At 50.1% G+C, this 25022-nt stretch overlaps 1 protein-coding gene across 1 annotated transcript; it reads right to left on the bottom strand.

Annotated features, from left to right (window-relative positions):
- Nucleotides 1-12968: 12968 nt before the first annotated feature.
- HOXC4 (homeobox C4) lies at nt 12969-14243 on the bottom strand. The gene is made up of 2 exons (XM_028125679.1): nt 13805-14243; nt 12969-13321 (listed from the first exon to the last, which is right to left on the bottom strand). The coding sequence occupies exons 1-2, from the start codon at nt 14241-14243 to the stop codon at nt 12969-12971; spliced, it is 792 nt and encodes a 263-aa protein (XP_027981480.1).
- Nucleotides 14244-25022: the final 10779 nt, after the last annotated feature.

The following is a 25022-nucleotide window of genomic DNA, read 5'->3' as shown; positions in this document are numbered from 1 at the left end:
GACACATGTCCTTGTCTAATCACACACACAGCCCTGCACCACTGCTTTGTCCTTCCCCAAATGTACAGTCACTTACACAGCCCGTTCCCTACCCTAAACGCCAGCGTCAATTCAGCTTTCAAGGCAAACATATTTGCGTCCCCTGACTCAGATGCTGTGGCTGTGGCTACATCTCGCAAAAATTGGTTGGAATGAGGACATTTTAGTCAGTTGACAGGTTTTGGTGAACATAGTGCCAAATAGCCCCACTGGTTTATCTCTACTTAATTGATGGATTTTATTTTTAAATTGTCAGATTCTGGCCATCCTTTTTGATTCAGAATCACCCTGCAGCCATGCAAGGCGTAGCCAACCGCCATCTGATCTACTCAGCAGCATCACCTTTATTCTTTGAATGGATTGGTAAGTTCATTAAAAAGAGTCAAACCCAGACGATTGACACAGCTTCACTAAGGCCCAGAGAAAGCACTCTCAGGTCATGTCTGTGAGGTGCCAAAACACCCACTTGGGTTAACCAATTTAGTGAGAAATCAGTCCACCTATCCCTATAGGACAGTGTAGGCAAAGCGACATTCCCCTGTCAGTCTGAGCTGACTTAGAGTTTCTACATGGCCAGTGTTCTTCTCCTTCTTACTGAGCAGAATTCTTAGGACAAAGAAATGAGTGTCCATATGGTCCCACACACGCATACATACCATGCCCAGTACTCCTAACCTTGTCTTTTGGGGAGAGAGGACCAGGGCGGACAGAGAACTTGTGCTGTCAGCGGCAGTGGGAAGACCTTGGGATGACTTGTCTTTGGTGCATATCTGCATGAAGGTGACACAGAATGTAGCTTTGGCTGATATTTGACCCATTTGATGAGATGAGAGGGAAAAAGCCAGCTAGAATGGACCTTGGCCACGTTAACTGGTCATGAGCAAAAGTGGCCCAATGTATATTTACATGCATCCAGGCTTTTGTACTTGGCTTTTTGTATTTTTGTTCCAGGACTTCGTTTGTATCCCTGCATATTCACATATGTCTGAGTGTTTGGATTTGTGTCTCTGTGTTTCCCGCATGGCTAAGTTTGCTGATACATACTTGTACATTTGCATCTGTCTCTGAGTGTTTGCTTGTGTTTGTACATGGCCTGTGTATGGGCAGGTGGATTTGCCTGTGCCTCTGTGCATATCTCCTTTTGGGTGTCTGTAGGAGGATGCTCTTACATGTACATATCTGCATGTCTTTGGAGATCAGTAACTCCAGTGAGACTTCAGATATTGTGAAGTCTGCCTGGCAAGCCAAGGATGAAATCTGATGCTGGAGAATGGTTGGGCAGGCCCTCTGCTCAGATTCCTTCTGGCTCAACAAATATTTTCTTCCAAAATGAGGTTTGCAGTGTCTTCCAAGGGCCCCTTCTGGCTGCTTCCACCAGCTCTAGACCTCCAGGGTCCCCTGTCAGCCCATTTTTAATGGACCTAATGAGTTGAGGGGAGTGTCTGGAGGTGAACTGGGATTTTAAGATGGAAACAAAAAAGGAAACTTCATCTTTTCCTCCCCATTCTACTCATTTTCCCTTATTGACATTCATCAACTCTGAGCATGAGGCACAAGGGAGTCAGCAGCTCTGCGTTGTTAAAGACCTTTCTCTATTCTTTAAACAAGCTAACAAATTTTACTAAAAAATATTTGGGTGGGTATGATAATAATATTGTGGTTATGTTATTTTAAAAAGTCTTTATCTTTTAGAGGTATTCGTTGAATTGTTCACAGGAGAAGTGACATGACTTCTGAGATTTGTTTCAAAATCTATGAGGTAGTATTGGGTTCAACGTAGATAAAATTAGATTGGTCATGGGTTGATCATTGTTAAAGTGAGGTGATGGGTATATGAGTGTTGGATTATATTATTTCCTCTACTATTGTGTTTGAAATTTTCGATAACAAAAAAAGAATCATGTTCCCTCAGGCATCTCTTACTACTGCCTTGCTACACTCCCCATCCAGAGATGTAGCTGAGACTATAATTGTTTCCCCCCATTATGTGGATGAGGAAGTGGAGGCTCTCACTGGGTAAGGGATTTGCTTACAGCAAGTGGGAGCAGAAAGCTCTGACTAGAATTCAGGCAGCCTGACTTCCTACCAAAGGTTCTTCTCATTGGATCCTGCATAAACATGAGCCTCACACAGCCATAAAACATAGAATTTGTGAATAAATCCTTATCAGATTAATGAAAGAACTGAGACTCCAGTTGCTCATACATTTGCATGGGGCTTACCCAGACAAGTATATGGATACCCAAGGGCTCCACATTTGCATTTACGCAGACAGATACACACCTCGGTTCACACAGCTATGCTTTCCTTGGTTGGACACTTGTAGATCACTTATTCTGAAAAGATGTGTTAGACATGATGTTCGGGGGAAGAAAAAGAAGGGCATATTATATTGTTACACCTGTTCTGTGTGCTCATATGAAGATGTGGGCAATTTACACACTCTCAGTGAGAATGTACCAGCAGGAGACCTGGAAGGAAGAAATGTTCCTGACAATGGGCAGATCAAGCCCAGGACCACAGACACGTGGAGAGTTTGGTGAGGAGGGAAAAACACTGTCAGGCTGGTGCCTTGTACCTCTTAACAAAACTATACCTTTGCATGCAGGTACAAGATAGTTTTCTCCTCTCACACATAGATATGTTCAGATAAATACAACCATCACATATACTTCCAGAAAGAGTTTGTGCATGGCACACATCTGCCTTCCATACACATGTTATACACCTATGTCTCTAGAGAGAGGGGTTCTGAGTGGGTAAATACAGGTCTAGGGGTTAGAGGACAGTTCGAGACTACTGTCCACCACTTGCTGAGCATGTCATCTTCAGCAAGTCACATCACCCTCTTTGGCTCAGCTTCCCCTCCTGAAACACAAGACTGACATTAATAGCTAAGCTGCCATCTCAAACAATGCTAAACATAGGAAGGCCATTTTATCTATAAATTTGTATTTTACTCTACATTTTGGTACTAAAAAATGATGAATATATATCTATGACATACATAGTATATATGTATGTATATGTCTACCTTTCTGTCTGTTAATCTATCCATGGGATAGAAAAGTTGAATAAGTTGCCAAAGATGACACATTCCAAATACAGCATGGAATAGTGAAATGACGATAGGTTTTGGAGTTAGAAGCACCACTAATGAGCTAAAACGGTATCCAATATAAACCAATGGAGTGGCTTCTGCTGGTTAGCTCAGTCGGTCAGATTAGTGGTTCTTAAAATGTGGTCCAAGGATCCCTGGGCGTTCTTGAAAATCCTTTCAGGAGCTCTGCAAGAGGTCTCTCCTCTCCCTGCTACTTATCTGCATGAGGCTATGTACTTCATATACTTCAACCAAAACAATGTATTGCAACAAATTGAATGCGGAAACAGGTATGAGAATCCATTTGTCTTCTATGAAGCTAGACATTAAAGAGATTTGCCTCCATGCGAAACAGTGACATTCTTCTCACTAAATTGTTCTGGAAAATAGTTATTTTTTTCTGAAAAGTTAGTTACGTTAACATGTAATGGATTCATTATTATTATTTAAAAAAAAAGATTTTTAGAAGGTTTCAGTTTTAATTTCTAATAAGGTAAATATTGATAGCTATAACTCATATTTTAAAAGTTCTTTGAGATTTTGATAATTGTTAAGAGTGTAAAGGGATCCTGAGACCAAAAAGTTTGAGAACCACTGAGTTACAGCCTGTTGTTGATGAGGACAAGAACCTGCCCAGGCAAGTCCGGTAGCGAAACTCAGGTTACTGTACGTCCTGCTTGCGCTCAGGCTGGCGCAGCCCCCCACACTCTCACTGGCGCTCCCCGCTAAACTCAGCCCATCCTGACAGCCAGCACCCCTGTCCATCACAAGCAAAGGATTGTTGGAGGGGTTCAGAGCACCCACCCACCAGGATGTCTGACTGGCATCCTGGCTCTGCCAATGGGGCCTATCGCTAGCCTCCTGGGCCTCCCTCAGCTTCCTCTTGGGTAAAATGCAGATCCACAACAACTTCCTTCCAGCGTTATTGTAGGCTCGAATGAGATAGCAAATTTAACACAGTGCCTGGTCCATAGTAAGCACTTAAGAAAATGCCTGTTATTGTTAATAGTAATAGTCAGAAGAAGAAGAAGAAGAAGGAGAAATAGCACTTATTGAAAGCTTACTGTGTGCTGAGCACTCATCGAAGTACGTTTCCTACATTAGTCCCCTGACTCCTCCAATACCACCATAAGGCAGTTAGTGACCCCCAGAGATCTTCACGTTGCTGTCCCTGTTGCTGCTGGTGTGGTGGTGACGGTGGTTTCCTAGGTCCTGCCTGCGGGCAGAGTCGTGCAGACTGGAGGGTTAGAGAAATGTTCACGGTTTTGATCTAACTTTGAAAAAGTCAGAGTATTAAGTGAGGAATCTGGTCTTCCAGAGGCCTCTGACTCCGCCTCCTTCTTCTAGACCTACCCCGGGCCTAGGGAGCCAAGTTGCAGGATCAGGGTGAGTCCTCAGTCCCCACGGTCTTTGGGCAAGGAGCAAGCTTTGGAGAGCAGTGTGTGGGAGAGAGGGGGCAGCAGAAGCCTCTGTTACCAGGGACATTAGTGATAGGTCAAAGAGCCTACTTCACAGGAGCTCTAGCTGGGATGTTATTTTCTGTCACACATTACCCCTACTCACACGCACACACATGCACGTACACACACGCCTTCAGCAAAGTCACCTACCCATGCAGATATGAACAGAAGAAGCGAATGTGTTGAGGTCCTAGCATGAATCCGTCATGTGTGTTTTGAGAGTGTGTTCCTAGGTAACCATGTGTGCAGAGAGAAAGGACTGTGTGAAATTAGAGACTGGAGGGAGGGACTCTCACCCCAGTCTTCCCTCTTCCATCCTGACTAATTAGCAAAGATGCTATAACAAAATACAGACTCCCGTCTCCTGTATCTTTCTTCGCTCAGGTTCCCCCAAGGAACATCTTGGCTGATATAGGTCTATCCAACCAGCTGAAGGGCAGGGGGGAATAGTTCAGTTGCCTCTCATTGCCATGGAAACTGAGTGGCAGAGCCACAGGGAGCATGAATCTGGGGCTTTTGGCCAACCACTGGTCTTCAAGGACAGAAGAGGAAGCAGGATGCCAGGCAGGGCGAAATCTCAGGATGGAGCTGGAGGAAGGGGAGGGAAGAGAGGCCTTATTCGCTTCTACCAGTTTTCAATGGTGGGCGGTAGGGCGAGGACCTCGGCATTATTCCAGTCTGGTGCTCTGGGATAGGAAGTGGGCTTTTGCTAAAGCCAGGTCTACCAGGCTGAGTTCAAGAGTCTTGGCCTGAATTATCTGGACTCAGACTGAACTGGATTGACTAGGAGAGGAAAAGACATTCTGTTGTTCACCCGGACTGGGTTTACCACCCTCTCCTTAAGCTTTGGAGACCACACATTCCTGGATATGTTTCTTTTTATTTTTTGGAAGAGAGAGAAAAGAGGCCCTCTAATGTGCATAGTGTGGACACTGTCTTGGTCTCCTCGGTTAGGGTTATGGAATTCTGGGAGGGCTTGGAAGGCTTTCTAATTGCTCAGAAAATGACTTTGCCATCCAGGGAAGGGGCAGGCTCTCCTGCCAAGGCCATCTCCCCTCTATGGTCGGGATATGAAGACATATTCAAACTCCAGAGCCCAAAACAGCCCCCAGAGAACTGGGGCAATTACCTAAGTAATTCTTCACCAAACCCTTCCACCTCAGATTTCTCACTTTCACCTGAATTTAATGGGTAAATGTCCCAGTGAGAGAAGAGACTGGTCCCTGGGGGCCAAGACTCACTCTGCAATTCCAGGGCTCTCAACCAGCTAGGAGAGTAAAATGCCTGTGATGGGGGTTGGGGAGGGTTCTCAACGGTTGGCCTCACTGGTCTCTGGGCCCTGGGGTAGCAGAGCAGGCTAGATGCCAGAAGCCCTCCATTTGGGGGCTTCTTTGACTCCCAGAAGTGGAGGGAGGAGGAAAAGGAGGAAAGGAGGGCGTGGGGGGGGGAGGGGCAGGCAGGAACAGATGCTTCCAGATCTAAAGAAATAATTTGAGGGGGAAAGGCAGGATCAAACGGAGGAAGAGAGGGGGAGGGGGGGGGAAGGAAAGAGAACAAAGGTATGGTGGGGATTGGAGCCTCTTTGGTGGAGGAGATAAAGGGGAATCCGGGTGAGTTGGCTAAGCCGACATCTGCCCAGGCTGTAAAACCTTGTTCTATTTGCTGCTGGCCCTGGAGCTGTCGGTCCAGTCGGCCCCTGAGGTGGCCTGGACCGGAGGAACTTTTGAACCTCAGCTGTCCCTCCCAGATTGCTGCCCCCACCTTTTGGTTCCTCTTCTCTGCTTTCTCAGTTGGAGGGGAGTTCTAGGAGGAGCACCGGGGCTGGGGATCATCCCAGAGGATTGCTGCAGGATGAGAGGGGCAGAGGAGCAAGGATGTGAGGAAACACGGAGCACAGAAAGCAATAGAAATGCCAGGCAGAGACCTCGAAACAGCCAAGTAAAGACAGGCAGGGCTATAGGCAGTCACATTCCAAAATGGGTGGAAATGGTCCAATGGGGTCCAAGAAGAAAGGTCCCCAAGTTGGGGGGTGCATCTCTCCATCTCACCTTTGAGCTTGGTCAGGCAAGATAGGGCTGAGCTGGGGAGCTGGGGAAAGGCAGGAAGCAAATGTCCATGGGGAATATTCCATACCTCCCCCATTTTCTCCTCTCCGCAAACTGCCTGCCTTTTTTGCCTCCAGCTAGAACCAACCATATTCTGCAATCTTATTTTCCAAGGTCTATTCTAGCTGAGTGGAAAGACTCCACATGGACAAAGTTACAAACACTGTGCCACTGCCCAAAGGGACAGAGTCACAAATAAGGGCCAGGCAATCACTGGGGTGGGGAGAGATGGAGGAACAAGAACAAACCGGTTGGGGGACATCTCCCAAGTTACTCACTCCCCACTCACACTCTGCTCCCCCCGCCATGGATAACCCAGTCCAGTCCCTGCCCATCAGATTTGAGAGCATGTCTCCCCTTTTACAAGAGCCCCGATCCTAATCTAGTGCCCAGAGACAAAGGGCGGGGGAAGAGGGAAGCAGTTCTTCCTATGACTTGGGGTGGGGTGCAGAGAGGACCCATTCTGGGCGTGGAATTCCTGTGACGGAGGAGACCATTTGTTGGTTTGATGGCCTGGGAGTCTTCTCTTCTCTGTGTGCCCACAAATATCTTGAGAGAGTCCTATTCCCCGCTCTTGTAACTCGGGAGAAAACTATGCTTTCATTTCTAAAGAAAATGGAATCCGATTTGGTGGTGGTCACGGTGAGGTATTGCTCGGTCGAGGAGAAATGGAGAGTGTGCTCAATTTTCCACGAAAAAAAATGAAGGCGGAATAGGGCAAAGAAAAGGGAGCTTGGGCTCTTAAAGGGCGAGACCCGAGACCCGGAGGTGGAGCGGAGTTCACCGCGCAGTGAATCCGCTCGGCCGGTCGCGCGGCCCGCGGCCCCCGCCCAGAGCCCTATTGTCCGCGGGCCGAGCCCGGGGTCGTGACCCAGCTGAAGGCGACACGGAACCCGGAGCGGCCGTGGCGTGGAACCCGGAGGGGCCGCCGGACTGGCGGCGGCCTCTCGCACCTCACCTTTGCCCGGGCGGGCCCCAGTTGGCCATCCTCAGGACCCTGGTCGCTCCAGAAGGGAGCCGGGATCCCCGGAGACAGCGGCCGCTTTGTGCCCCGTTCTCTGGCACCGGCTGCTGGGAAGCCAGAGGACGGCAGCGGGAGCCTAGGCTCGGACTATTTGGCAGTGCCTCCTCCACGCTCCGTCTTAAGCTTGTCCCCTGGAAGTTCAAATATCCTTCCCTCTCCCAATCTCCGAGGCTGGGCAGAGGGTCAGAAGGGAGTAGTGAGCAGACGTGACACTTCTTTGGGTCTGACCCCTACCCCATCCCGACTGGCAGGAGAGACCCTAGAGGACCCTACATCTTAGGAAATCTGGTCATTGCTGATGGGGACTGGAAATTTAAAATAGCCCTTTCCATTTATTACACTCCGTCACCCTATTCACCCTCAAACAGGGGAGATCCTCCCTACCCATCCTTGTCTTCCCTGCTTCCTAAGTTATCAGCTAGGCGGGTCTGCAGGAACCGGGAAGCAGGAAGATGGAGCTGCAGAGGCCCTCGCCCCTGTCTGCATGGCTGTGGGCTCCGCTTCCGGATGGACCCTGTGGTTCAAGAAGCTCCTGAGCTGACCCCAGAGAGAGAAGAGAAGACAAATCCTAAGGCGTGGAGACAGAGCCAGGTCTGAGAAGGGGCTCCTGGACCTGGAGGGCAGATGAGCAAACCTCGGTTTCTCTCTGCTACCAAATCCAAAAGGGAGCCGAACATCGAGAGCTACACAGATTTTAAGGTGGCTGAGGGACCCCTTCAGGTCTCTGGTTCAAACAGTATACCCGGCCATTTTTAATTCTCAAGAGGCAACTAAAACTCCCATTCCCCAAACAGCCACAAGCTGCAGAGAAAAAATTTAAATGGGGCTAGTGATATGGGGTGTAGAAAAATCAGGGCAAGTTGGTGGGGTGGGGGGGTGATCAGTTCAATCAGAAAGACTGGTCAGAAGCAAAGACTTTTTTCCTTCCGAATCCCCCAAATATTTATTTTGGGCTCCTGCCCATCCAGATAAATCAAGCTAACAGATTAGGAAGTGCATAAAATTGTATTCTTAGATAATGATATCCAGAGAGGTAATAAATATTCCTTCTGTGCTCTGGTGGCCGCTGGAGTTGGGGGGAATCCTCTGTCTCTTTTTCCAAGCCTGGGAAGGGTCTCAGAATTAGCTCTCTGAAAGAGGGGTACCAGATAGAAGCTGTGGAAAACTGTGAGAAGGAGCTCTGTGAGGGCGATAGCGTGCTCCCCCAGGACTGGGCAAAAGGCAGGGGAAAAGATGGTGGAATTGCCCCAGCACACTGCTCCTCCCCGTCAGAGCACCCTCAGTCTGGAGGGCCTCCTTCGGAGTCTGTCTTCCCTGATCTTGGACAAGTGGACAAATGGTGCCTAGCAGAGGGTACCCTGGTCCCAAGTTCTGGAGAACCCCCTTGTTTTATCTTCCATTCCACTCCCCCAAACACACACACACACATCCATCTAACAGCAGGAAGGCAGCTCTGAACTGCAATCCGCTAAGTCCACGCATGAAAAAAAAAAAAAAAAAAAGCTGATGCACAGATTGCAGGGAAAACTTTGTAGGAAACTTCATACGAGTAGCCGCAAGACGCCCTCAGAGAAATCTAGTTCCCCAGGCCTTCCCCCACCCCAGGCTCACTTTCCCTCCCCACCTTCTCCTTTCTGAGCCAAGTTTCTTCACTCCCCAGGTACACGACTGGGCACAGAAACTCCATTTTCCCCCAGCAGAAGCCCTCTGTTCATGATTGGATTTCCCGCCTTCCCTCCCCAAGATCGGGAGTTGAGCTAAAAATGGAAATGCACACAGAGGCAGAGTTGTAGCTGCTGTGCTCCTCGCCCTGAGCAGATCGAGTGCTAACTACTTACATGGCAAGGGGGGTTGTGACCTGTGGGGATCTCCAGGTGGCTTGGAGAGAAGGATCTTGGAAGATTGGCGTTGCCGCTTTCACCCCGTCTTCTTTTAACTTAGCCATTGGCGAGAAAGATACAATGCGCTAGCAGGCATTCATGCGCCTTGCCTCTCCCATTACTCTGGGCAAGAAATCCCCAGCCCTACAAAAGCAGTGGCATCCTATCTGGAGACCAGGGGCTGAGCAAGGGCTGGCTTGGGAGGGTCGGAGATGGGGGTGGGGGAGAGGTCAGAGGCGCTGCCGAATATAAAGGCGATGGGAGAGAAAATGCTGTGTCCTCCCCGTGAACCTGGGCTGCGTCCTCCCCCCCCCCCAGCCTTTCCCCTCTGCTCAACCCAACTTCAATAAAAGCTCCAGCCCTTCCCAGTGAGGCTGTGGCAGCATCGCGGGGAGCGGCAGCAGGGACCCAGACTGTTGGAGCTAGGGGCCCGGGTCGGCCCTCCACGCCCCTCACTCCCTCTCTGGGACCCTGATCCCATTCTGGGGTGGTCAAGCCCAAGGACAGGAGAGCTTGGGGCAAAGAGGAGAGAATGGAACCCACTGGAGGGAAGGCCAGAGGCCAAAATCTTCAAAAACTCAAATGTAAGGGGGTTTAGTTTTGTTTCATTTGTCAAGAATTAGGGATTTCTGATGTTTCCCCTGGTCACACCAAGAGGGACAGAGAACAACTATGTGTGTGTACGTGTGAGAGGAGGGGAGCCTAGGTGAAGCCCCTAAAGAAGGCCAATAAAAGAACTGTGCCAACCCTTTGCTACTCTTTCCTGAGCTAGAGTGTCCCCTCGGCAAGTTCAGGGAGAAGCTTAAGAAAGAAAAGAGAGTCATTTTTTTCCTCCTCGATTTCACCTCTTCAGCTTTGGGGAAGAGAGGGGAATAAATTCCTCTAAAACACCAAAGGAGCAAAGTTAGAATAAGACTATGGATCTTAAGTTCGTTTTCTTTCTGCCCCCCCCCCTTTTTCCATCTAAACTTCCTTACAGGGTTAAAAAGACACCCAAGTCCACCCCTCAGACCTTCCTTCCCTTTTCCCAAGCATGGTTGGACCCCCTTTTCCTGCCCCAAAGTCAATTGCCTCAAGATGCTAGGAGCTACAGTCCGATTTGGACCCTAATTCACTTGATTACATAAAATAACTCCAGATAATTGTTGGCCCTTCTTCCTCACACTGTAGGCAGCATGTTTTGCTATCTCCAGGGCACCGTTGGGGGGAGAAAGTAGACCTACAGGACCAAGTGATTCCCCCCAAAACACACACACACACACACACACACACACGCACGCACGCACCCATGTGCACGCCACTCCAAGTACCACCCAGCAAGTGGTTCAAGAGGAAATAAATCCAAAGTATGGCTGAACAACAGATTTTCACAACTGGCCCCATTGTTACCTTTCACTCCAGAATTTGGGGAGAGGGCAGAGGGGTATCCCTGGCTCCTCTAGAAATCCCAGATCTCTTCGCCCTCTTTATTCTACTTCTGGTAGCCCTCTATTCTGAAATTTGGATAAATTGTCTGAGGAGCCCACCAAGTACCCACCCCCACCTCCTCCCAACAAACAAGAAAAGATTTGAGCAGGCCCTGCTTAGGGCCTGGTCTTCAGGATCAGGATTATTTGGGAGCCTTTGGCTTAAATTAATTATTCAGGTAATCCAGGCCAGTTTTTGTTGTTGTTGTTTCTCCCGCCCCCCCTTTTTTTATCCCTAAGGAAACAATTGAATTTTTTTTTTTTTTTTTTTAAAAACAGCCTGAGAGCCTTGCTCCAGCTGTCCCCAAGCCCTGCCAGGCAGGACCTGGGAGCTTATAGGAAGAGGGTTGGTCCCTGCCTCTCCCTGTGTCTTTTCTCAACACCTGGCAGGTCCATGATAAAAGTTAGGGGAAAAAATAAAAGTTCTTCATTATCTCTAGGCATCAGGCTTTGAGGCCTACCCATGCAAGGGGGCCTCCTGGGCCTCTGGCCTCCACTTCACCCTTCTTTCCAAGTCTAAACAAACAGAGAAGCCACCCTGACAGGTCACTTTGCTGCTCCAGAATCACCAGCTCAAAAATCTTCCTTCTTTTAAGAAGCACAGGCACATTGAGGGGGCATCTTCCTTCATCCCTCATCCCAGAAGAGTCCTAAAAGATGAAAACTCTTGTCTCCCCCCGCCACTCCTTAAACTTGCCTTCTTGTCTGCAAATCAGGCAGGCCTACTCAGCAGAGAGAAAAGAGAGGAGGGGAGAGAGGAATGAACAAAAAGAAGACACTGTGCCTAACTACAAGAAACTGAGACCCAGCTCCATACTCTATGTCCCTCTCTGCAGACTCAGGGAAGGGACGGGAGAAAGCAGCACTAATCTTCCATATCCCCTCTTTTGAGGATCCCCTGCCCCAACCCCCTTGCTGGTTCGTCTAAGGACATTGGAAAACTGAGTTGAGAGTTAAGATTTGTGTGTTTGCTTAGAGTAAACTCAGGCAACTATAGAGAAGGTGGGATGTTACCAGGCCAGAAGGAGGAGGGGGATAAAAAGAAACCATCAGACATTGACGTAAAACTAATTCACATCCACTGGTTTATTATTGATCACGGGGCATTTCACATCGACACTAAAATTCTTTATTGCAAGTTTTACAATAATCAAGTAAATTCAGTCCAAAAACACAATAACCACGATGGTGGGGGGGGGGGGTTCTACCTATAGACTGCCTCTCTGAACTGAAAGTTCATTTTTATTTTCTTTTGGCTCCTCAAACTGAACAGCTCTGAGAGGCTCTTCAGATGCATTTAGCTTTGTCTGCTGTCGTCCCCCCTCTCCTCTCAGCCCCCCCAACAATACTACAAAAGAACTTCATAGCTTTGTTCTCCTTAAAATGACTTCCCCCTCACTAACCTCCCCTGGTGCATTTTCAATGCAAAAGGCCTAAGGAAAGGGGGGGGGAGGAGGAGGAGGAGGAGAAGGAGGAGAATTGGCTTAAAAATCTCTTTCCTTTTTTCTTTTCCTCATTTCCCCTGAAATTCACCCAAACCAGACCATCGCACCTTACAATATATAATTTTTGCAGCTTTTTTCTTAAAAAATAAATAACCCCCCAAAATGACCTTAAAAAAATAAAAACAACAACAACAACAACAACAAAAACCCCAGCAGGTACCATGCTAAGACAACATCACATGCTTAAAAGGGTCCTTAACAGTGGAAGGGAGACAAGGGCAGAGGGCTTGTTTATCTGTTTTGTCAGTTTGGAATTGACAAGGGACAAGGTGGGAGGAAGAGAGAAAAGAACCAAAAAATATATATATATTAAATTCTATAAATAAGAGTCAATTTGTGTGTGAGGGGAGGACGGGGGCACGGGGTGGGGGCAGGGTGTGAGTTATGTTTTATAACCTGGTAATGTCCTCTGCCCGTTGCTCTGGCGGCGTGGCGCTCTGGGAGTGGTCTTCAGAAGTGCCCGGGGTGGCTGCCGAGAGGGTGCTGGGCGCAGCGCCGGCCGGGGGCGCTGACCTGACTTTGGTGTTGGGGAGTCGGTGGTCCTTCTTCCATTTCATGCGACGGTTTTGGAACCAGATTTTGATCTGCCTCTCAGAGAGGCACAGCGAGTGGGCGATCTCGATCCTTCTCCTTCGGGTCAGGTAGCGATTGTAATGAAACTCTTTCTCTAATTCCAGGACTTGCTGCCGGGTGTAGGCTGTCCTCGAGCGCTTGGGTTCCCCTCCGTTATAATTGGGGTTCACTGGGGGGAGGAGGAGGGGGAAAAGCAAATAGTGGGGTTCAGAGGCAGCAGGCTCCCCCCCACCCCATCCTCAGCTCTGTGGAACAGGAGGAGGGGTGGTGGAAATAAAGTCATCAAGCTAAATGGGTTATAAAGAAGTTGAAGGAAGCTGGAGACTTTGTAGTGTAATAAGAGGGGAATCCTCATTGTAACGACACTGAATTATTTATGCGCCCTTAGAAAGCGAGCATAGTTTTCACACATACATAACAGATCGTAGCACATGGCTCGGACTGCCCAGAGTAGCTAAGCCATAAAATTTATGGGGGATGTAATTACCCATTCTCGCTCGTAAATCCAGTTCAATTGTGCTAACCCAGAGTCGCTCCTGGAGAGAGAGGGGGAAGGAGAGAAAGGAGGACGGGGGCCGGAGGGGGCCAGGGAGGGTGGGGAGCGCTGGGGAAGAGAGGAGGGAGGGGGAGAGCAAAAAGCAAAGTTGCCTACCCGTGCTAACGTGGATTTTTTTCATCCATGGGTAGACTATGGGTTGCTTGCTGGCGGCGCTGGAGGGATGGTCAGGGGCTGGCTGGCTGCAGGCTGGCGGGGCTGGGGACGGGGAGGCGGAGGCGCCTGAGAGAGGCGCCGGCTCGCAGAGCGGCTGTGATTTCTCAGGGTGGTGGTGGCCCGCCTGGGCCGGCCCGTGGCCTCGCGAATTGCCCGGCCCCTGGAGACTGGTGCAGCTATACTGGCGCTCGGGGTAGCTAGGGCGCGGAGGCGGTGGTGGGTACAGCTCCTGGTGGTGATGCTGGAATCCCGATTCCCTGGTCCGGCCGTAATATTCCGGACTGTGTTCAGGGATGTAGCTATTTTGCGAATATTCTTCGCATGGAGGAAATTTCGGATCGATGTAGTTAGAGTCCATCAAATACGAGCTCATGATCATTAATTTCTGGAGTGGAAAATAATTTTTCTCGCTTTGTCGTTTTTCTGCTCCATAAAGCCCTCCTACTAGCTAGCGACCCTGTAAAGTTACTTTCACCATGTGACTCCGCCGGCCAATCACACGGAGCAACCCAGTCCCCGGATAAGGAACCGAATCGCTTTATTCAAAATGTATCCAATTTTTTTGTGTGTGTGGTGGTGGTGGTGGTGGTGGTGCTGGGGGGGGGTGGTGGTGGTGGTGATGTGGGGCTAGCCGGCGGGGGCTGAGGTGCCCCCAGTACGCACTCCGCCGACTGACAGCCCTCCCCTACAAAAGGAGATGGGAAGCCCCCAGCTCCCTTCCAAAACCTGGGCTTTGGGGGGCTGTGGGGAGGCTGTGGTTCAGCCCCCTCCCAGGGTCTCCCCGTGGGCCTCCGGTGGGCCCCCTGGGCCTCGGCTCCAGAGCTTTTCCAGAGGTCTCCATTCATGGCGATCCCGATCCTGTCTCAGTCTGTGTAGGTCACCGGGCAGCGCCCCTCTTTTGCAGGAAGAGGAAGTTGAATGAGGACTGGAGTGGAGGTTGGATGGGGAGGGGCCCAGGCTGAGCCCAGGAGGCTGGAGAGCCTGGGGTGCCCCCCATCCAAGGATACCAGAGTCCAGCCCTCTTCCCCATACACACTCACCCAACCCTCTGGCCATGGGGCCGGCGAGGCAGGGTCCCAGCCGGACAGGGCAGGTAGAGGCAGCGGGATGCAAAGGATTCTGACGTCATTTCTGGAGGTCTGGGGGTTGAACCCCCGCTAAAGAGAGACAGGAAGTGGTTGGCAAAAGCAGAGTTCAGAAGCCTTGCCCTCCTCCCCTAGTACCCACTGACCCTCCCTGCCCGGGCCCCAGAGCGGAGGATCTCTTCTGCTCACTGCTGTTTCCACTCTCATTCCGTTGGGCCTGCTGCTTTCTGACAACTACCTCCAAGGCTGGTTCCTAAGGACCTGCGGCAAGGAGGAGAGGGATCTGCCAGGGGTCAGTGCCCTGCGATGGTGCCCAGCCAAGGCCCTGGGAGCTCTTCTTTCTTCATCCCCACAGAGCGCAGACCTAGCTAAGTGGGAGGCCTGTGTGGGCAGAGCCTGCTTCCGGCCAGGGATTGTATCCATGTAACACATGTGTTTACATGTAAACACACATTCCCAAGGGCCGGCTCCAGGCTGCTTTCCAAAAGCTGAGGGGTGAACTCACCAAGCTGGGGAGGCTGGGCAGGACTTGGGGGTCTCCAGTCCATTCCTACCCACTCCCCTCTCTCTGCCACCCACCCACAGGAATACCCTGATGGCAGGGTGGCAGGGCCATGGAGAAGGGAGGGGGCAAGAAAGGGCTGCTTTTTCTGACGCCCCCCCCCCTCCGCAGCCAGGGGTGGCCACGTCGTGCCACTAATTCCAATTAGCTGATCCCATAACTCAGAGTTGGGGGGTGGCAGAAGGGAGAGCCCAGGGAGGGAGCTGGGTCCCCTTGTTGTACTTGATAACAATTATAGTTTAAAATCATAGCTTGCCGGGGCTCGGCTATATTTTACTTGATAACAATAAAAGTGACACATAAAGTTAACTGTTTATGTTTTATTTATTAGACTAAATCTGCCAGCGGTGGTAGGAGCGCTTGCCTCGTCGCTACAGCTTTTATAGGGCTGTAAAACGTCATAAATCAGTCTCGCGGAATCGCCCGCACTCTTTGTGTCGGCGGCGGCGGCGCAGGGCTGGCGGCCGCTGGCTGCCTGCTCCCTCCTTTCCACGAAAAGTCGTAATGTGATTTTTTTTCCCTCTGATTTTATTATTATGATCGCCGCCGTGATTAGTCAATCTACCTTTAATTCGCCACCCTACGCTGCCTCCTCCCAGCCCAGCCTGGTTGACACTTGAATAAGTACCTTTTAAAACGGCATAACAACTATTTGAGGGTTTAATTAGAACATCTGCAATTAAGGGAATGAGGAGGGGAAAGGGAAAAAAAAAATAGAGCCCTTGTGAGAGGGAGACTGAAGGCGGGAGATTCCCCACCTGTCTTTCACCACCTTAGGGATGCGGGAGAGGGGGTCCCCACGTTCAAATGAGGGCTCACCCTGAGGGCAGGCATGAGAACCGCCTGGGCCCGCTGGCCACTCTCTACCCTCCAGTGCCGAGTCTCTCCTCATCCCAGGCTCACTGGGAGCCAGTGCTTGGGGGCCCCTGGATACCCTCCCCCCAGGAGGACAGTGCCCTGTCCCCCTACCACCAGGCGGGTGAGGGAACAGGAATTCCCTGGAGGGCCACCATCTCTCAGAAGAGAGTCCCACATTTCCCAGTGGGTCCCTGCCCACTCCTGTCTGGGATCGTCTGCATGTGAGGACTGGCCAGTTGGGTCGGAAGAGGAATGTGAAACTGTGGAGAGGGGGGAAGGCTGCTGCTTGGTTGATAGTGGTTTGGAACCCGGGAGGATTTTATTTGTTGTAGTTATTGGTGGTAGAGGTGGGTTAATTATAAGTTGCTGGAAGAGGGCAAACGGAAACCAATGTTGAATGCTGCCCTACATAAAGAGTCTGAACCAGAGCCCCCAGACTGCCCCCCAGGGAGGGCCAAAGCTCCAGAGAGCTCAGGTAGGGTGGGGGGAGGGTTGCTGAAGGAGGAGAAAGCCTTCCAGCCCCACCCCCAACCTCCCTTCAAGCCAGCCCCGGGATCAGGCTGCCCCACCCAATCCTGGCCCAGAATATTCTCTTCCTCACCTTGGAAAGGTGAGGTATTGGCCTGGCTCCTGTGCTCCCAGCCCTCACACTCACCTTCTACCAGTCCTGCCCACCCCCCGCCCCACAACAACCCTCTTTTCTTCCATCTCTTCACCTTCTTGGGCTTGTTAGGGAGTTCTTCCCAAGGCGTCGTCCATCCTACGCCCCCACTCCCCAGGATTCTGAGCTCCTGCAGGTGGGTCAAGGGAGCCGGAGCAGGAAACCCACTTTGGGCCAATATGTATAAGTAGATACAGAGAGTTCAGTTGCCTCCAGCTGAATGTCAAGTCTGTCTTTGGTTATCACAGCTAACAAATATATATACATACATACTGTTAATACTTATTAATACATTAAATGCCTCCTTATGCAGCCATAAATATGTGGGGTTCTCATCCCAGGTTTGCACAGCTAATTCAACATGCACCTCCAGAAAATGAAATCTGGGAGATCCCACATTCATCCACATCATTTGCCAAAAAACTCTTTTTGGGTGCGTATACCTTAATAGCAAGGAAGTCGCCTCTCACAAGGGGAAAATAGCAAGCCGGCCACACTCTACCACACACATACATGCAAACATTTTCACCTGGATATTATTACAAGCACAGAAATAAAATCCCTCTGGAGAGCTCGTGCACTTAGCATTGGCTTAATGGGGGGGCACTCAAGCAGCTCTTGCCTGTGATGAATCCTCGTATCTGGTCCTCTCTCCTTTTGTGCTTTGCTCTCCTGCTCCTGTCTTGCCAGTCCAAGGATCTCCACCCCTGGTCTACCCTCCACCTCTCTCTGCCCCAATTTTATTTTTTATTTTTTCTGACCACACTTTGCCAGCTTCCAAGCGCTCTCTGAATGCCACTCCTTTCTAAATCTCGATCTGGTTTCTCTTTCGGAAACATGTTTCAGTACAAAGCGCTTCCCTTCTGACACCGCTGAAGAAAAATATGTGTCCATTGTGTGCGAGGCCTTATTGTGCCCGGATTACCATACTGACCGTTGGATAACCCATATTCCTCCCCTCCCCAGTAACAAGCTGCCGGCTGAGGGACCCCAGCGGCTCCACACATTCTGTGCTGCATTAAAATCTCACCTCTCAGACTCCCTGGATTTTCCTAGGGAGAAAAAGAAATGGGAGAACCAACTCAGGATTTGGAGGGCAAAGAGAAGGAAAATGAGGGTCATTGCTTTTCCCACTCTCAGAAGTGCAGGATTTTGTGTGTGTGTATGATGTGGTTCTGTTATTGTTGTTTTAGAGATTAAAAATCGCAACACCTCTCTTTCCTCCTCCTCAAATAAGTTGACTTTTAGATGGTATGCAATCAAGTAATTCACTTCATTTTTATTTTTTCTCCAAGCAACTTGAAAACCCCAAACTACAGCAAGACTCTTATCTCATTTTTTGCCGTGTGTGTATGCATATATGTGTGTTTTTGTCCCTTTCTAATGCCAGCAGGCAGAGGTAATGTATGCAAAAGAATATGCAAATGCTTAATTGATTTTTTCTTAAATCTCTTGTCAGTAAAAGTAATGAATTGGTCTAAAATGATTTTAATAACCCGGACGTGTCACCAGAAAATACTAAACCTTTTTTTTCCTTCTGGAATCGCTTATAGTCTCAAAAAAAAAAAAAAAAAAAGCAATCATGGAATGTTAATTTGCCCCCCTTTAAAATATTAAAGATGGATTTCTCTTGTTTGTTCAGAGACCATAGGCAAGGTCCTCTAGTGGATTTCCCCCTCCTTGCCTTGCCTTCCTTGGAATTCAATTTTCCTCAAATCTCGTTTAAAGTGGCTTTTTAAAAAGTGGCCGCATTTTAATATTGGTTAGACAGAGTGACCTGCATTTCACCTCGGGTGTTTGACTTGTTCCAATAGGTCACTGCCATGGGGTTATTGATGGGGAAACTCCATTGAAATTTGTCTCTTCGCAAATGGCCTTTAGATCTTCCAGCGAGTTCAATAACTAGTTATAATGTGGAAGGGGAAAAATGAAGGCCCTGGGCTAACGAATTTGATGTTTCATTTTTATGCTGGAGAAATTGTTAGTTAGAGGTTGGGTTCCCCACCCCCTTCCTTGCTCATCCTGGCCTCACTGACCCCCACTCTCATCCAAGGCTGCTGGATTATATCCCCTTTAAAACTTGAGCTGGGGTGTCCCTTTCTGCCTTTGATGCAAGTTTTAATTCTTTTTATTATTAATATTTTTGTTGTTACTGCTGAAAATTCTGACTTGCGGCTGCAGGAAGCTTGCGCTGCTGGAGATTTGTAACCTAAACTTTCCTGTTAGAGGGGGGAAAGGAGTTACTTTTAAAGGAGGCAAAATGCAGTTTTGAAAGTTCTAGGAATTAGGCTGGCTTTAGGGTAGCTGATGGTGGGTTCCCTGGCCTGGTGCTTCCAGAATTAAGGAAATGATAGGAGGCTAGGAACCCTTTGGGGGCTTGATGAGGGCATCTCAAAATGGCCCAATCTGTTCTTAGCCTCTGAGCTGCCAGAGACCCATGGGATCAGGCACCCAGGGCCAAGGAAGGCAGAGACTGGGAAAGGCTAAGGATAGAGGGAGAATTCCATGGAACAAGCAAGAGAATCCTGGGTCTCTCTCCTCCAGGGTCAGAGAGAGAATTCCTGGGGACTTGGATCTGTAACTGCTTGTTTCATGAGAAGGGCACTCCAGGAAAGCCCACCACCCAAAGACAGTGCATTTTAGTGAATTGGAAAGAACAGAGGAAAATAATGGGGGTGGGGGGTGATGAAGATTTTTTTTTATATAAGATTCCCTTGTTTTCTGGAGTCCTCAAGGAGTCAGAGAGGAAAGGGCAGGGGAGGGGAGGGAAGGTCTTTATTTTATTCTCCCCAACCACAACCAAGTTGGGGCCCCCTTGACTTGTCCAGAAAAACCTCTGTGAGAAAGGACTGTGGAGAGCTTGGTCTCTCTGGGCTGACCCAGCCATGCAAGATCATTACCATTATTAACCTCTATAAAAACAAGAGCATCATTCCCTCACAACACAGAGCTCCCAGTGTGCCTCATTTTCTTCTTCCAGGAACTGTCCCTTCTCCTTCCCTGCCCAAAGGAGCCCAGTTTGCTCAGCCCCAAGTTTCTCCTTTAATAAAGCTCACCTGCCTCCTACTCCCTTTCCCAACCTTGGCCCAGAGAGGGGAGTCATTCCAGAGGCTTGCCTTGACTCCTGGATTGGGGGAATCAAGGCCCAGGCCACTATGTAAGGGCCTGAAACCGGGGTGCCACCTCCCTCCATCTCCTCAAACCCAGAGGCAGCATCTTGGTGCCCCCTGGGCTCCCCGACAAACTTCCCTAGACACATCCCTGGCACCACTGGACCATGGGGAGCAGGCTTTAACCCCGCACCACAGCTCCATAAAAATGGGCGGCCCAAGAAGGGGACATCGGTGGCTTCTGGATCGGGCCTGGGAGAGGACAGGCAGCCTGTTCTTCCCAGCCAAGCGGGAATCAGTTGCGATCTGCTCTAAACTTGCCCGCAGCCCCTCCGCGCTCTGGCCCCAGCGGGCGAGCCCCCATCCCCGGGCCGCTCGCCCGCCTCGGCCCCGCACCTTGGCCGCCGCCTCCGAACCCTGGACCCCCCAGCCTCGGGCCTCGCCCTCTCCCCGGTTTAATTACGTGATTGATTTTCGCTTTGGTCGCGTCGGGACGCCTCTGCCTCCGACTGTTTAAATCTTTCGGCTCTCTTTTTGTGTTTCCGAGTCCTCCTGACGGGCTGTAATTTAGAGACTGCCCCTCGGGTGGCCTGGGTCCGGTCCGGGCTGCTGCCTCGCCCTACACTCCAACGAAATGGTCCTCCCACGGTTCTCGGCGCGGCCCGGGCTGCAGGCGCCCCACGCCGCCGGGCTCTGCTACTCGAGCCCTGCCCATTCGCCTTCCTGAATTATTTTGTGCTCCATTATCCTCTGATAGAAAAATGTTCCATGTGTGAGTTATCACTCCATGCCTGGGCCCGGAGCTGGGCTGCTCCGCGTTTTTGTGTTTTCTCTTCACCCGAATGTGGCGTGTGTTAGAAGGTCTGGATTGGGACCCGAGGCAGCACCACGCCTGGCTCCAGGCTCGGCGGGGAGCTCCAGCAGCTTCCCCCAAAGATCCGCCCCGCGCCGGAGGGAGGGCCAGAAGCGCCGGGACAAGCAAATTCGGCCACAACTTTCCGCCACTGAGCGCCAGCGGGAGCGCAGGGCGGGCAGCCCCCAGCCCGCAGTTGGCCGCGGAGTCTGCTTTTGCCTCCCAGCCCCAGACCGAGGCCCATCGCCCTGGCAGCCTCAGCGCGCCCGGCTGCGGGCACCTGCGTCCGGCAGCACGCGGGGCAGCGGCCCCTGCGCCGGAGTGACTGAAGGTGAGGTGAAGGACGGGAAAGAGGGAAGGAACTTGCATTTAAGAGAAGTGTGGATTTGGGGTGGGGAGAGGAAGGGGGAGCCATGGAATAAAGAAAAGGAGCCCCTGCGCCCACCGTGGCTGACCTCTTTCCCCGTCTCTCCGGAAGAAAACACTCTCTTTCCTCCCCAAACCGCTGGTTTTCCGCTTAACTCTCTCATCTATTTACAACTAATAAACACTTCTCTGATTATTCTCCCACGTCCGGTTCATTCTTTGAGCCCTTCCAATGAGGCAAGCCACGAGTTACTATTAGCAGCATTTTCTGATTATATTTTACCCCCTCAGGGAGAGGAGGGATTTGGGAATGTCTTTCTCACTGGGGAAGAAGTTCAGGGAAACTTGAGTTGGTCACAACCTTCTCCCTGTCCTCCGACCTACAACACCCCAACCCCAGCACCGCAACCCCCTTCACCCCCCACCCCCACGCGGCAATGTTGCCGGGTAAATAAGAGTCCGCCTGCCTGGTTATTAGGATTCTGGAGACGTTGGCATCTGTAGCAATCATTAGTCAAAGCCGCGGAAGCCAAAGGAGCCGAGGAGTTGGACAGAAAAAATCTTGGAAATGATATACAGGAGCCGTGGAGGCATCAATCCCCGCCGATAAGAGCGCGGGCTGCAGGGAGCGCGACGGTCGCTTAATTGGGCCCTGGGCACCAAGAACAACTGGGGAGGGGGCACCTAGGGGTCGGGCAGAGACCCTGGCACCATTTGGGCACCCCACAAAAACCGTCAAGGACTTAAACACCCTTTTCCCCCAAATCCAAAGGCCCAATTGGGGTTGGGGAGGACTCTCATGCCCCTGTCAGCCTCTCCACCCTGAGAGCCAAGAGGAGCCGAGCTGAAGGATCCTCCCCTTCTTCTCTCCCCTTCTCCTTCGTGGCTGTCTTGAGAGACACTGCAGGATGGGGAGACTGGCTGGGACTTCAGGGCACAGGGACAGCCTGGAGAGAGAGGCTGTTGTCCCCACAGTGGGTTTTCCAGGGGGCAGATGACTCAGTTGGACTAGATTTGGAGATAGCCTTAGAGATAGCAACAGAATCGCTCACTTTAATAAGCAAAACATCCAAAAGATACTCCTCCATCCCCACTTGCCTGATGTCTCTATTGATCACAGAGATAGAGAGATGTAGTAAGTTTAAATCCTTCCAGAGGGAGATCTATGCCCCTACATATAGATATATGTATTATGGAACCATCTCTAAACATATGCTCAAATGTTTAAGTTTGCAGCAAAACTGCAAACACTGTAAAGATCTCCAAATATGTTGCTTCGATATGTAGCTATTTTATGGGTTAAGGCCCTTGCATAAATCTAGATAAAATTTTCAAAATAGAGATTGAGTTATACACACATAGTTCTTTCCAATGGAGATAAAACCCCCAAATATTCATCTAGATGTTTAGAGACAGCTGTACCAATACATCCCAGGGTATACATCCCAGCACTACAGAAAGATTGGTAATGCACACGCAGGAATTCAACAGAGGACTGGTATGTTTACTGTGGATCTATAAATCTAAAGATCTATATACCTGCATTTAAATGTGGAGTAGAGAGTGATATAAAACATATATCCTGTTATACAGACATAGATCGATCTATAAATACATTTGCACGTGGGTAGCTATTGGGCTGCTCAGCTCTCTACAACGATATGTGTATTTGCATTGAGTCCTAGGAATGAGGGAGATTCTCTAGTGCTTGTGGGCTTGATATGTCCCAGCCCAGACTTCTCTGAGAAACAAATGAGGGTAAACCAGAGCCTGTGCAAGTGCTACGAGGCCCAGGAATTCATATAATCTATGGCCTCATTTCCAGCATATGGGGGCATTTTTCCAGAGATGGATAAGAGCCCTGATCCCTGGGCCTGAAAGCATCCCTAACTGAGACGGAGGTAGAGAGCTCTTTACTTCCTTTCCTTTCAGCTCCCTAGCCCAAGGCTGGGGATGGAGGGACCCATGGGAGGTTGGGGTGTCTTTGGGGGAAGGCTCATTAACATTACAAAATGGAGCTATTCAGGTAAAATGCCATTTTGTTTGGAGACAGCTCGGTTACAGCGTTACGGGCGAGATGTGAGATGTGAGAAGGCTGTGGGCTTTCACACACACACCTGCACCCATCTTAATTACATAAAACCCGGTCACAGACTGTAGAGAGTTTCCTCCATTCATTCGGTGCTAGATGGGTTCTTCTATACGCCTCACTCCCAATGCCTCTCCTCAAAAGCTCTCTATACACCTCAAGTCTCATCTTCCCAAGAAAGGGTTTGGGGCTCCGGAAAGGAGTCACAGGAGAATAGCTGACCCAGAAGTCATGGTAGAGTCCCCAGGAGTCATAGTATTAACCACCTGGCTCAGAAGCTGCTTGCCTTCTATGTTAGTTCTTTTTTAATTGAAAGGTTGGGGGGACCAAGGTCGGTGTGGGCAAAAAGAAAAATGAAAGGTTGCACGGTTTTTAAATCTGGAACTTTGAGTGGGAAAAATCACCAACGAGCCCGTTTCTTATTGGAGGCATAGGATTTGGAAAGCTCTGGACTTCCTTTGATTTTTCTCCTTTGGTTTACTGGGGAAAGGGAGGTAAGGAGGGGCCCCAGGTGGGCTTGGGGAAGTGCAATCCAATCTAGCTAGCCAGCTTGGGGGAGAGTGATTTACAAAGCAAAACCTCAGATGCTACTTCCTGAGAAGTCACCAGATCAAAACAGCCTCCTCTAGGCTTTTATGACCCCGTCCCTACTCCCAACAGGAAAAGCACCCTCAATAAAACCTCAGCCCACGCCCCCATCCTCCACCCAGAGGAGGGGGAGAGACACAATCTAAAATGAGGGACCTGACCCTTACTCCCTTCATTCATAACACACACACACACACGCACACACACACACACACACACTGGATTTTCCAGAAAGTTGACTTTTTAAAGAAGTATTTACTGGATGAAAAATTCCCCCACTGAGCAAAAAAGCAGCCCTGAGTTTGAGTTTGAGCCTAGAATAGCAAGTAAAAGGAGGATTGGATCAGATAAGGGCTCTGGTCTTATAGTCCCACATTGCCTTCCAACCCCCCACAACCTAACAGGCCAACAGGACACTAAAGGTCATCAAGAGCCTGGCTGTCACCATCTGTGGGGGCTGCTCCAGGGTCTTGGTTTTCCAGGGAGGCAGAAGAGAGGAAACTTAACAGTTACACAGGGCTTGAGGAGGCAGGGGTGGGCCGGGGAGGACAAATGGTTTCCAGGCTGAACTGATGGAAAGAATGGGGCAGGACAATGAGTGGGAAGCTGGTTCAAGTCAATTGGTTTACTGTACTCTGCCTGGGCTTCTCTTTCATACCATACTTGGGCACATATATATACTTATGTGTGTTCTGGTGTGGTGTTCTGGTCTGGGGGAAGGGGCTGGGAGATGCAGGGATCTTTCAAGGGCAGAACCCAGCCTACCCTACCTCTCTGAGAGCTGTGACACCTGCAGTCCTGACGGAACACCAGGTAGCTGAGCCCACACATTCTGCCCAGGCCATGTGGGGCTGCAGATCATAGAACTTTCTCTGTATGTGTGTCAGGTGTAGAGAAAAAGCTGCCTTCCTGCATAAGTCTCCTATTCAACTTCTCATTGTAGATCTTAAGGCCTAGTCATCAGAGGCTGAACAAGGTCCTGGATT

Source organism: Eumetopias jubatus, unplaced genomic scaffold, assembly GCF_037043125.1.
Source record: "Eumetopias jubatus isolate StellerSeaLion01/CBP00866 unplaced genomic scaffold, mEumJub1_p1.0 scaffold_8, whole genome shotgun sequence".
Lineage (NCBI taxonomy): Eukaryota > Metazoa > Chordata > Mammalia > Carnivora > Otariidae > Eumetopias > Eumetopias jubatus.
This window is presented reverse-complemented; position numbering and strand designations above follow the sequence as displayed.

Bases quoted from the DNA above. Each gene is read 5' to 3' on its own strand.
- HOXC4 (XM_028125679.1), bottom strand. From the start codon at position 14,243: ATGATCATGAGCTCGTATTTGATGGACTCTAACTACATCGATCCGAAA. The intron at 13,322-13,804 runs GTAGGCAACTTT...TCCTCCCCCCAG, and splicing joins AAAAATCCACGTTAGCACGG to TGAACCCCAATTATAACGGA.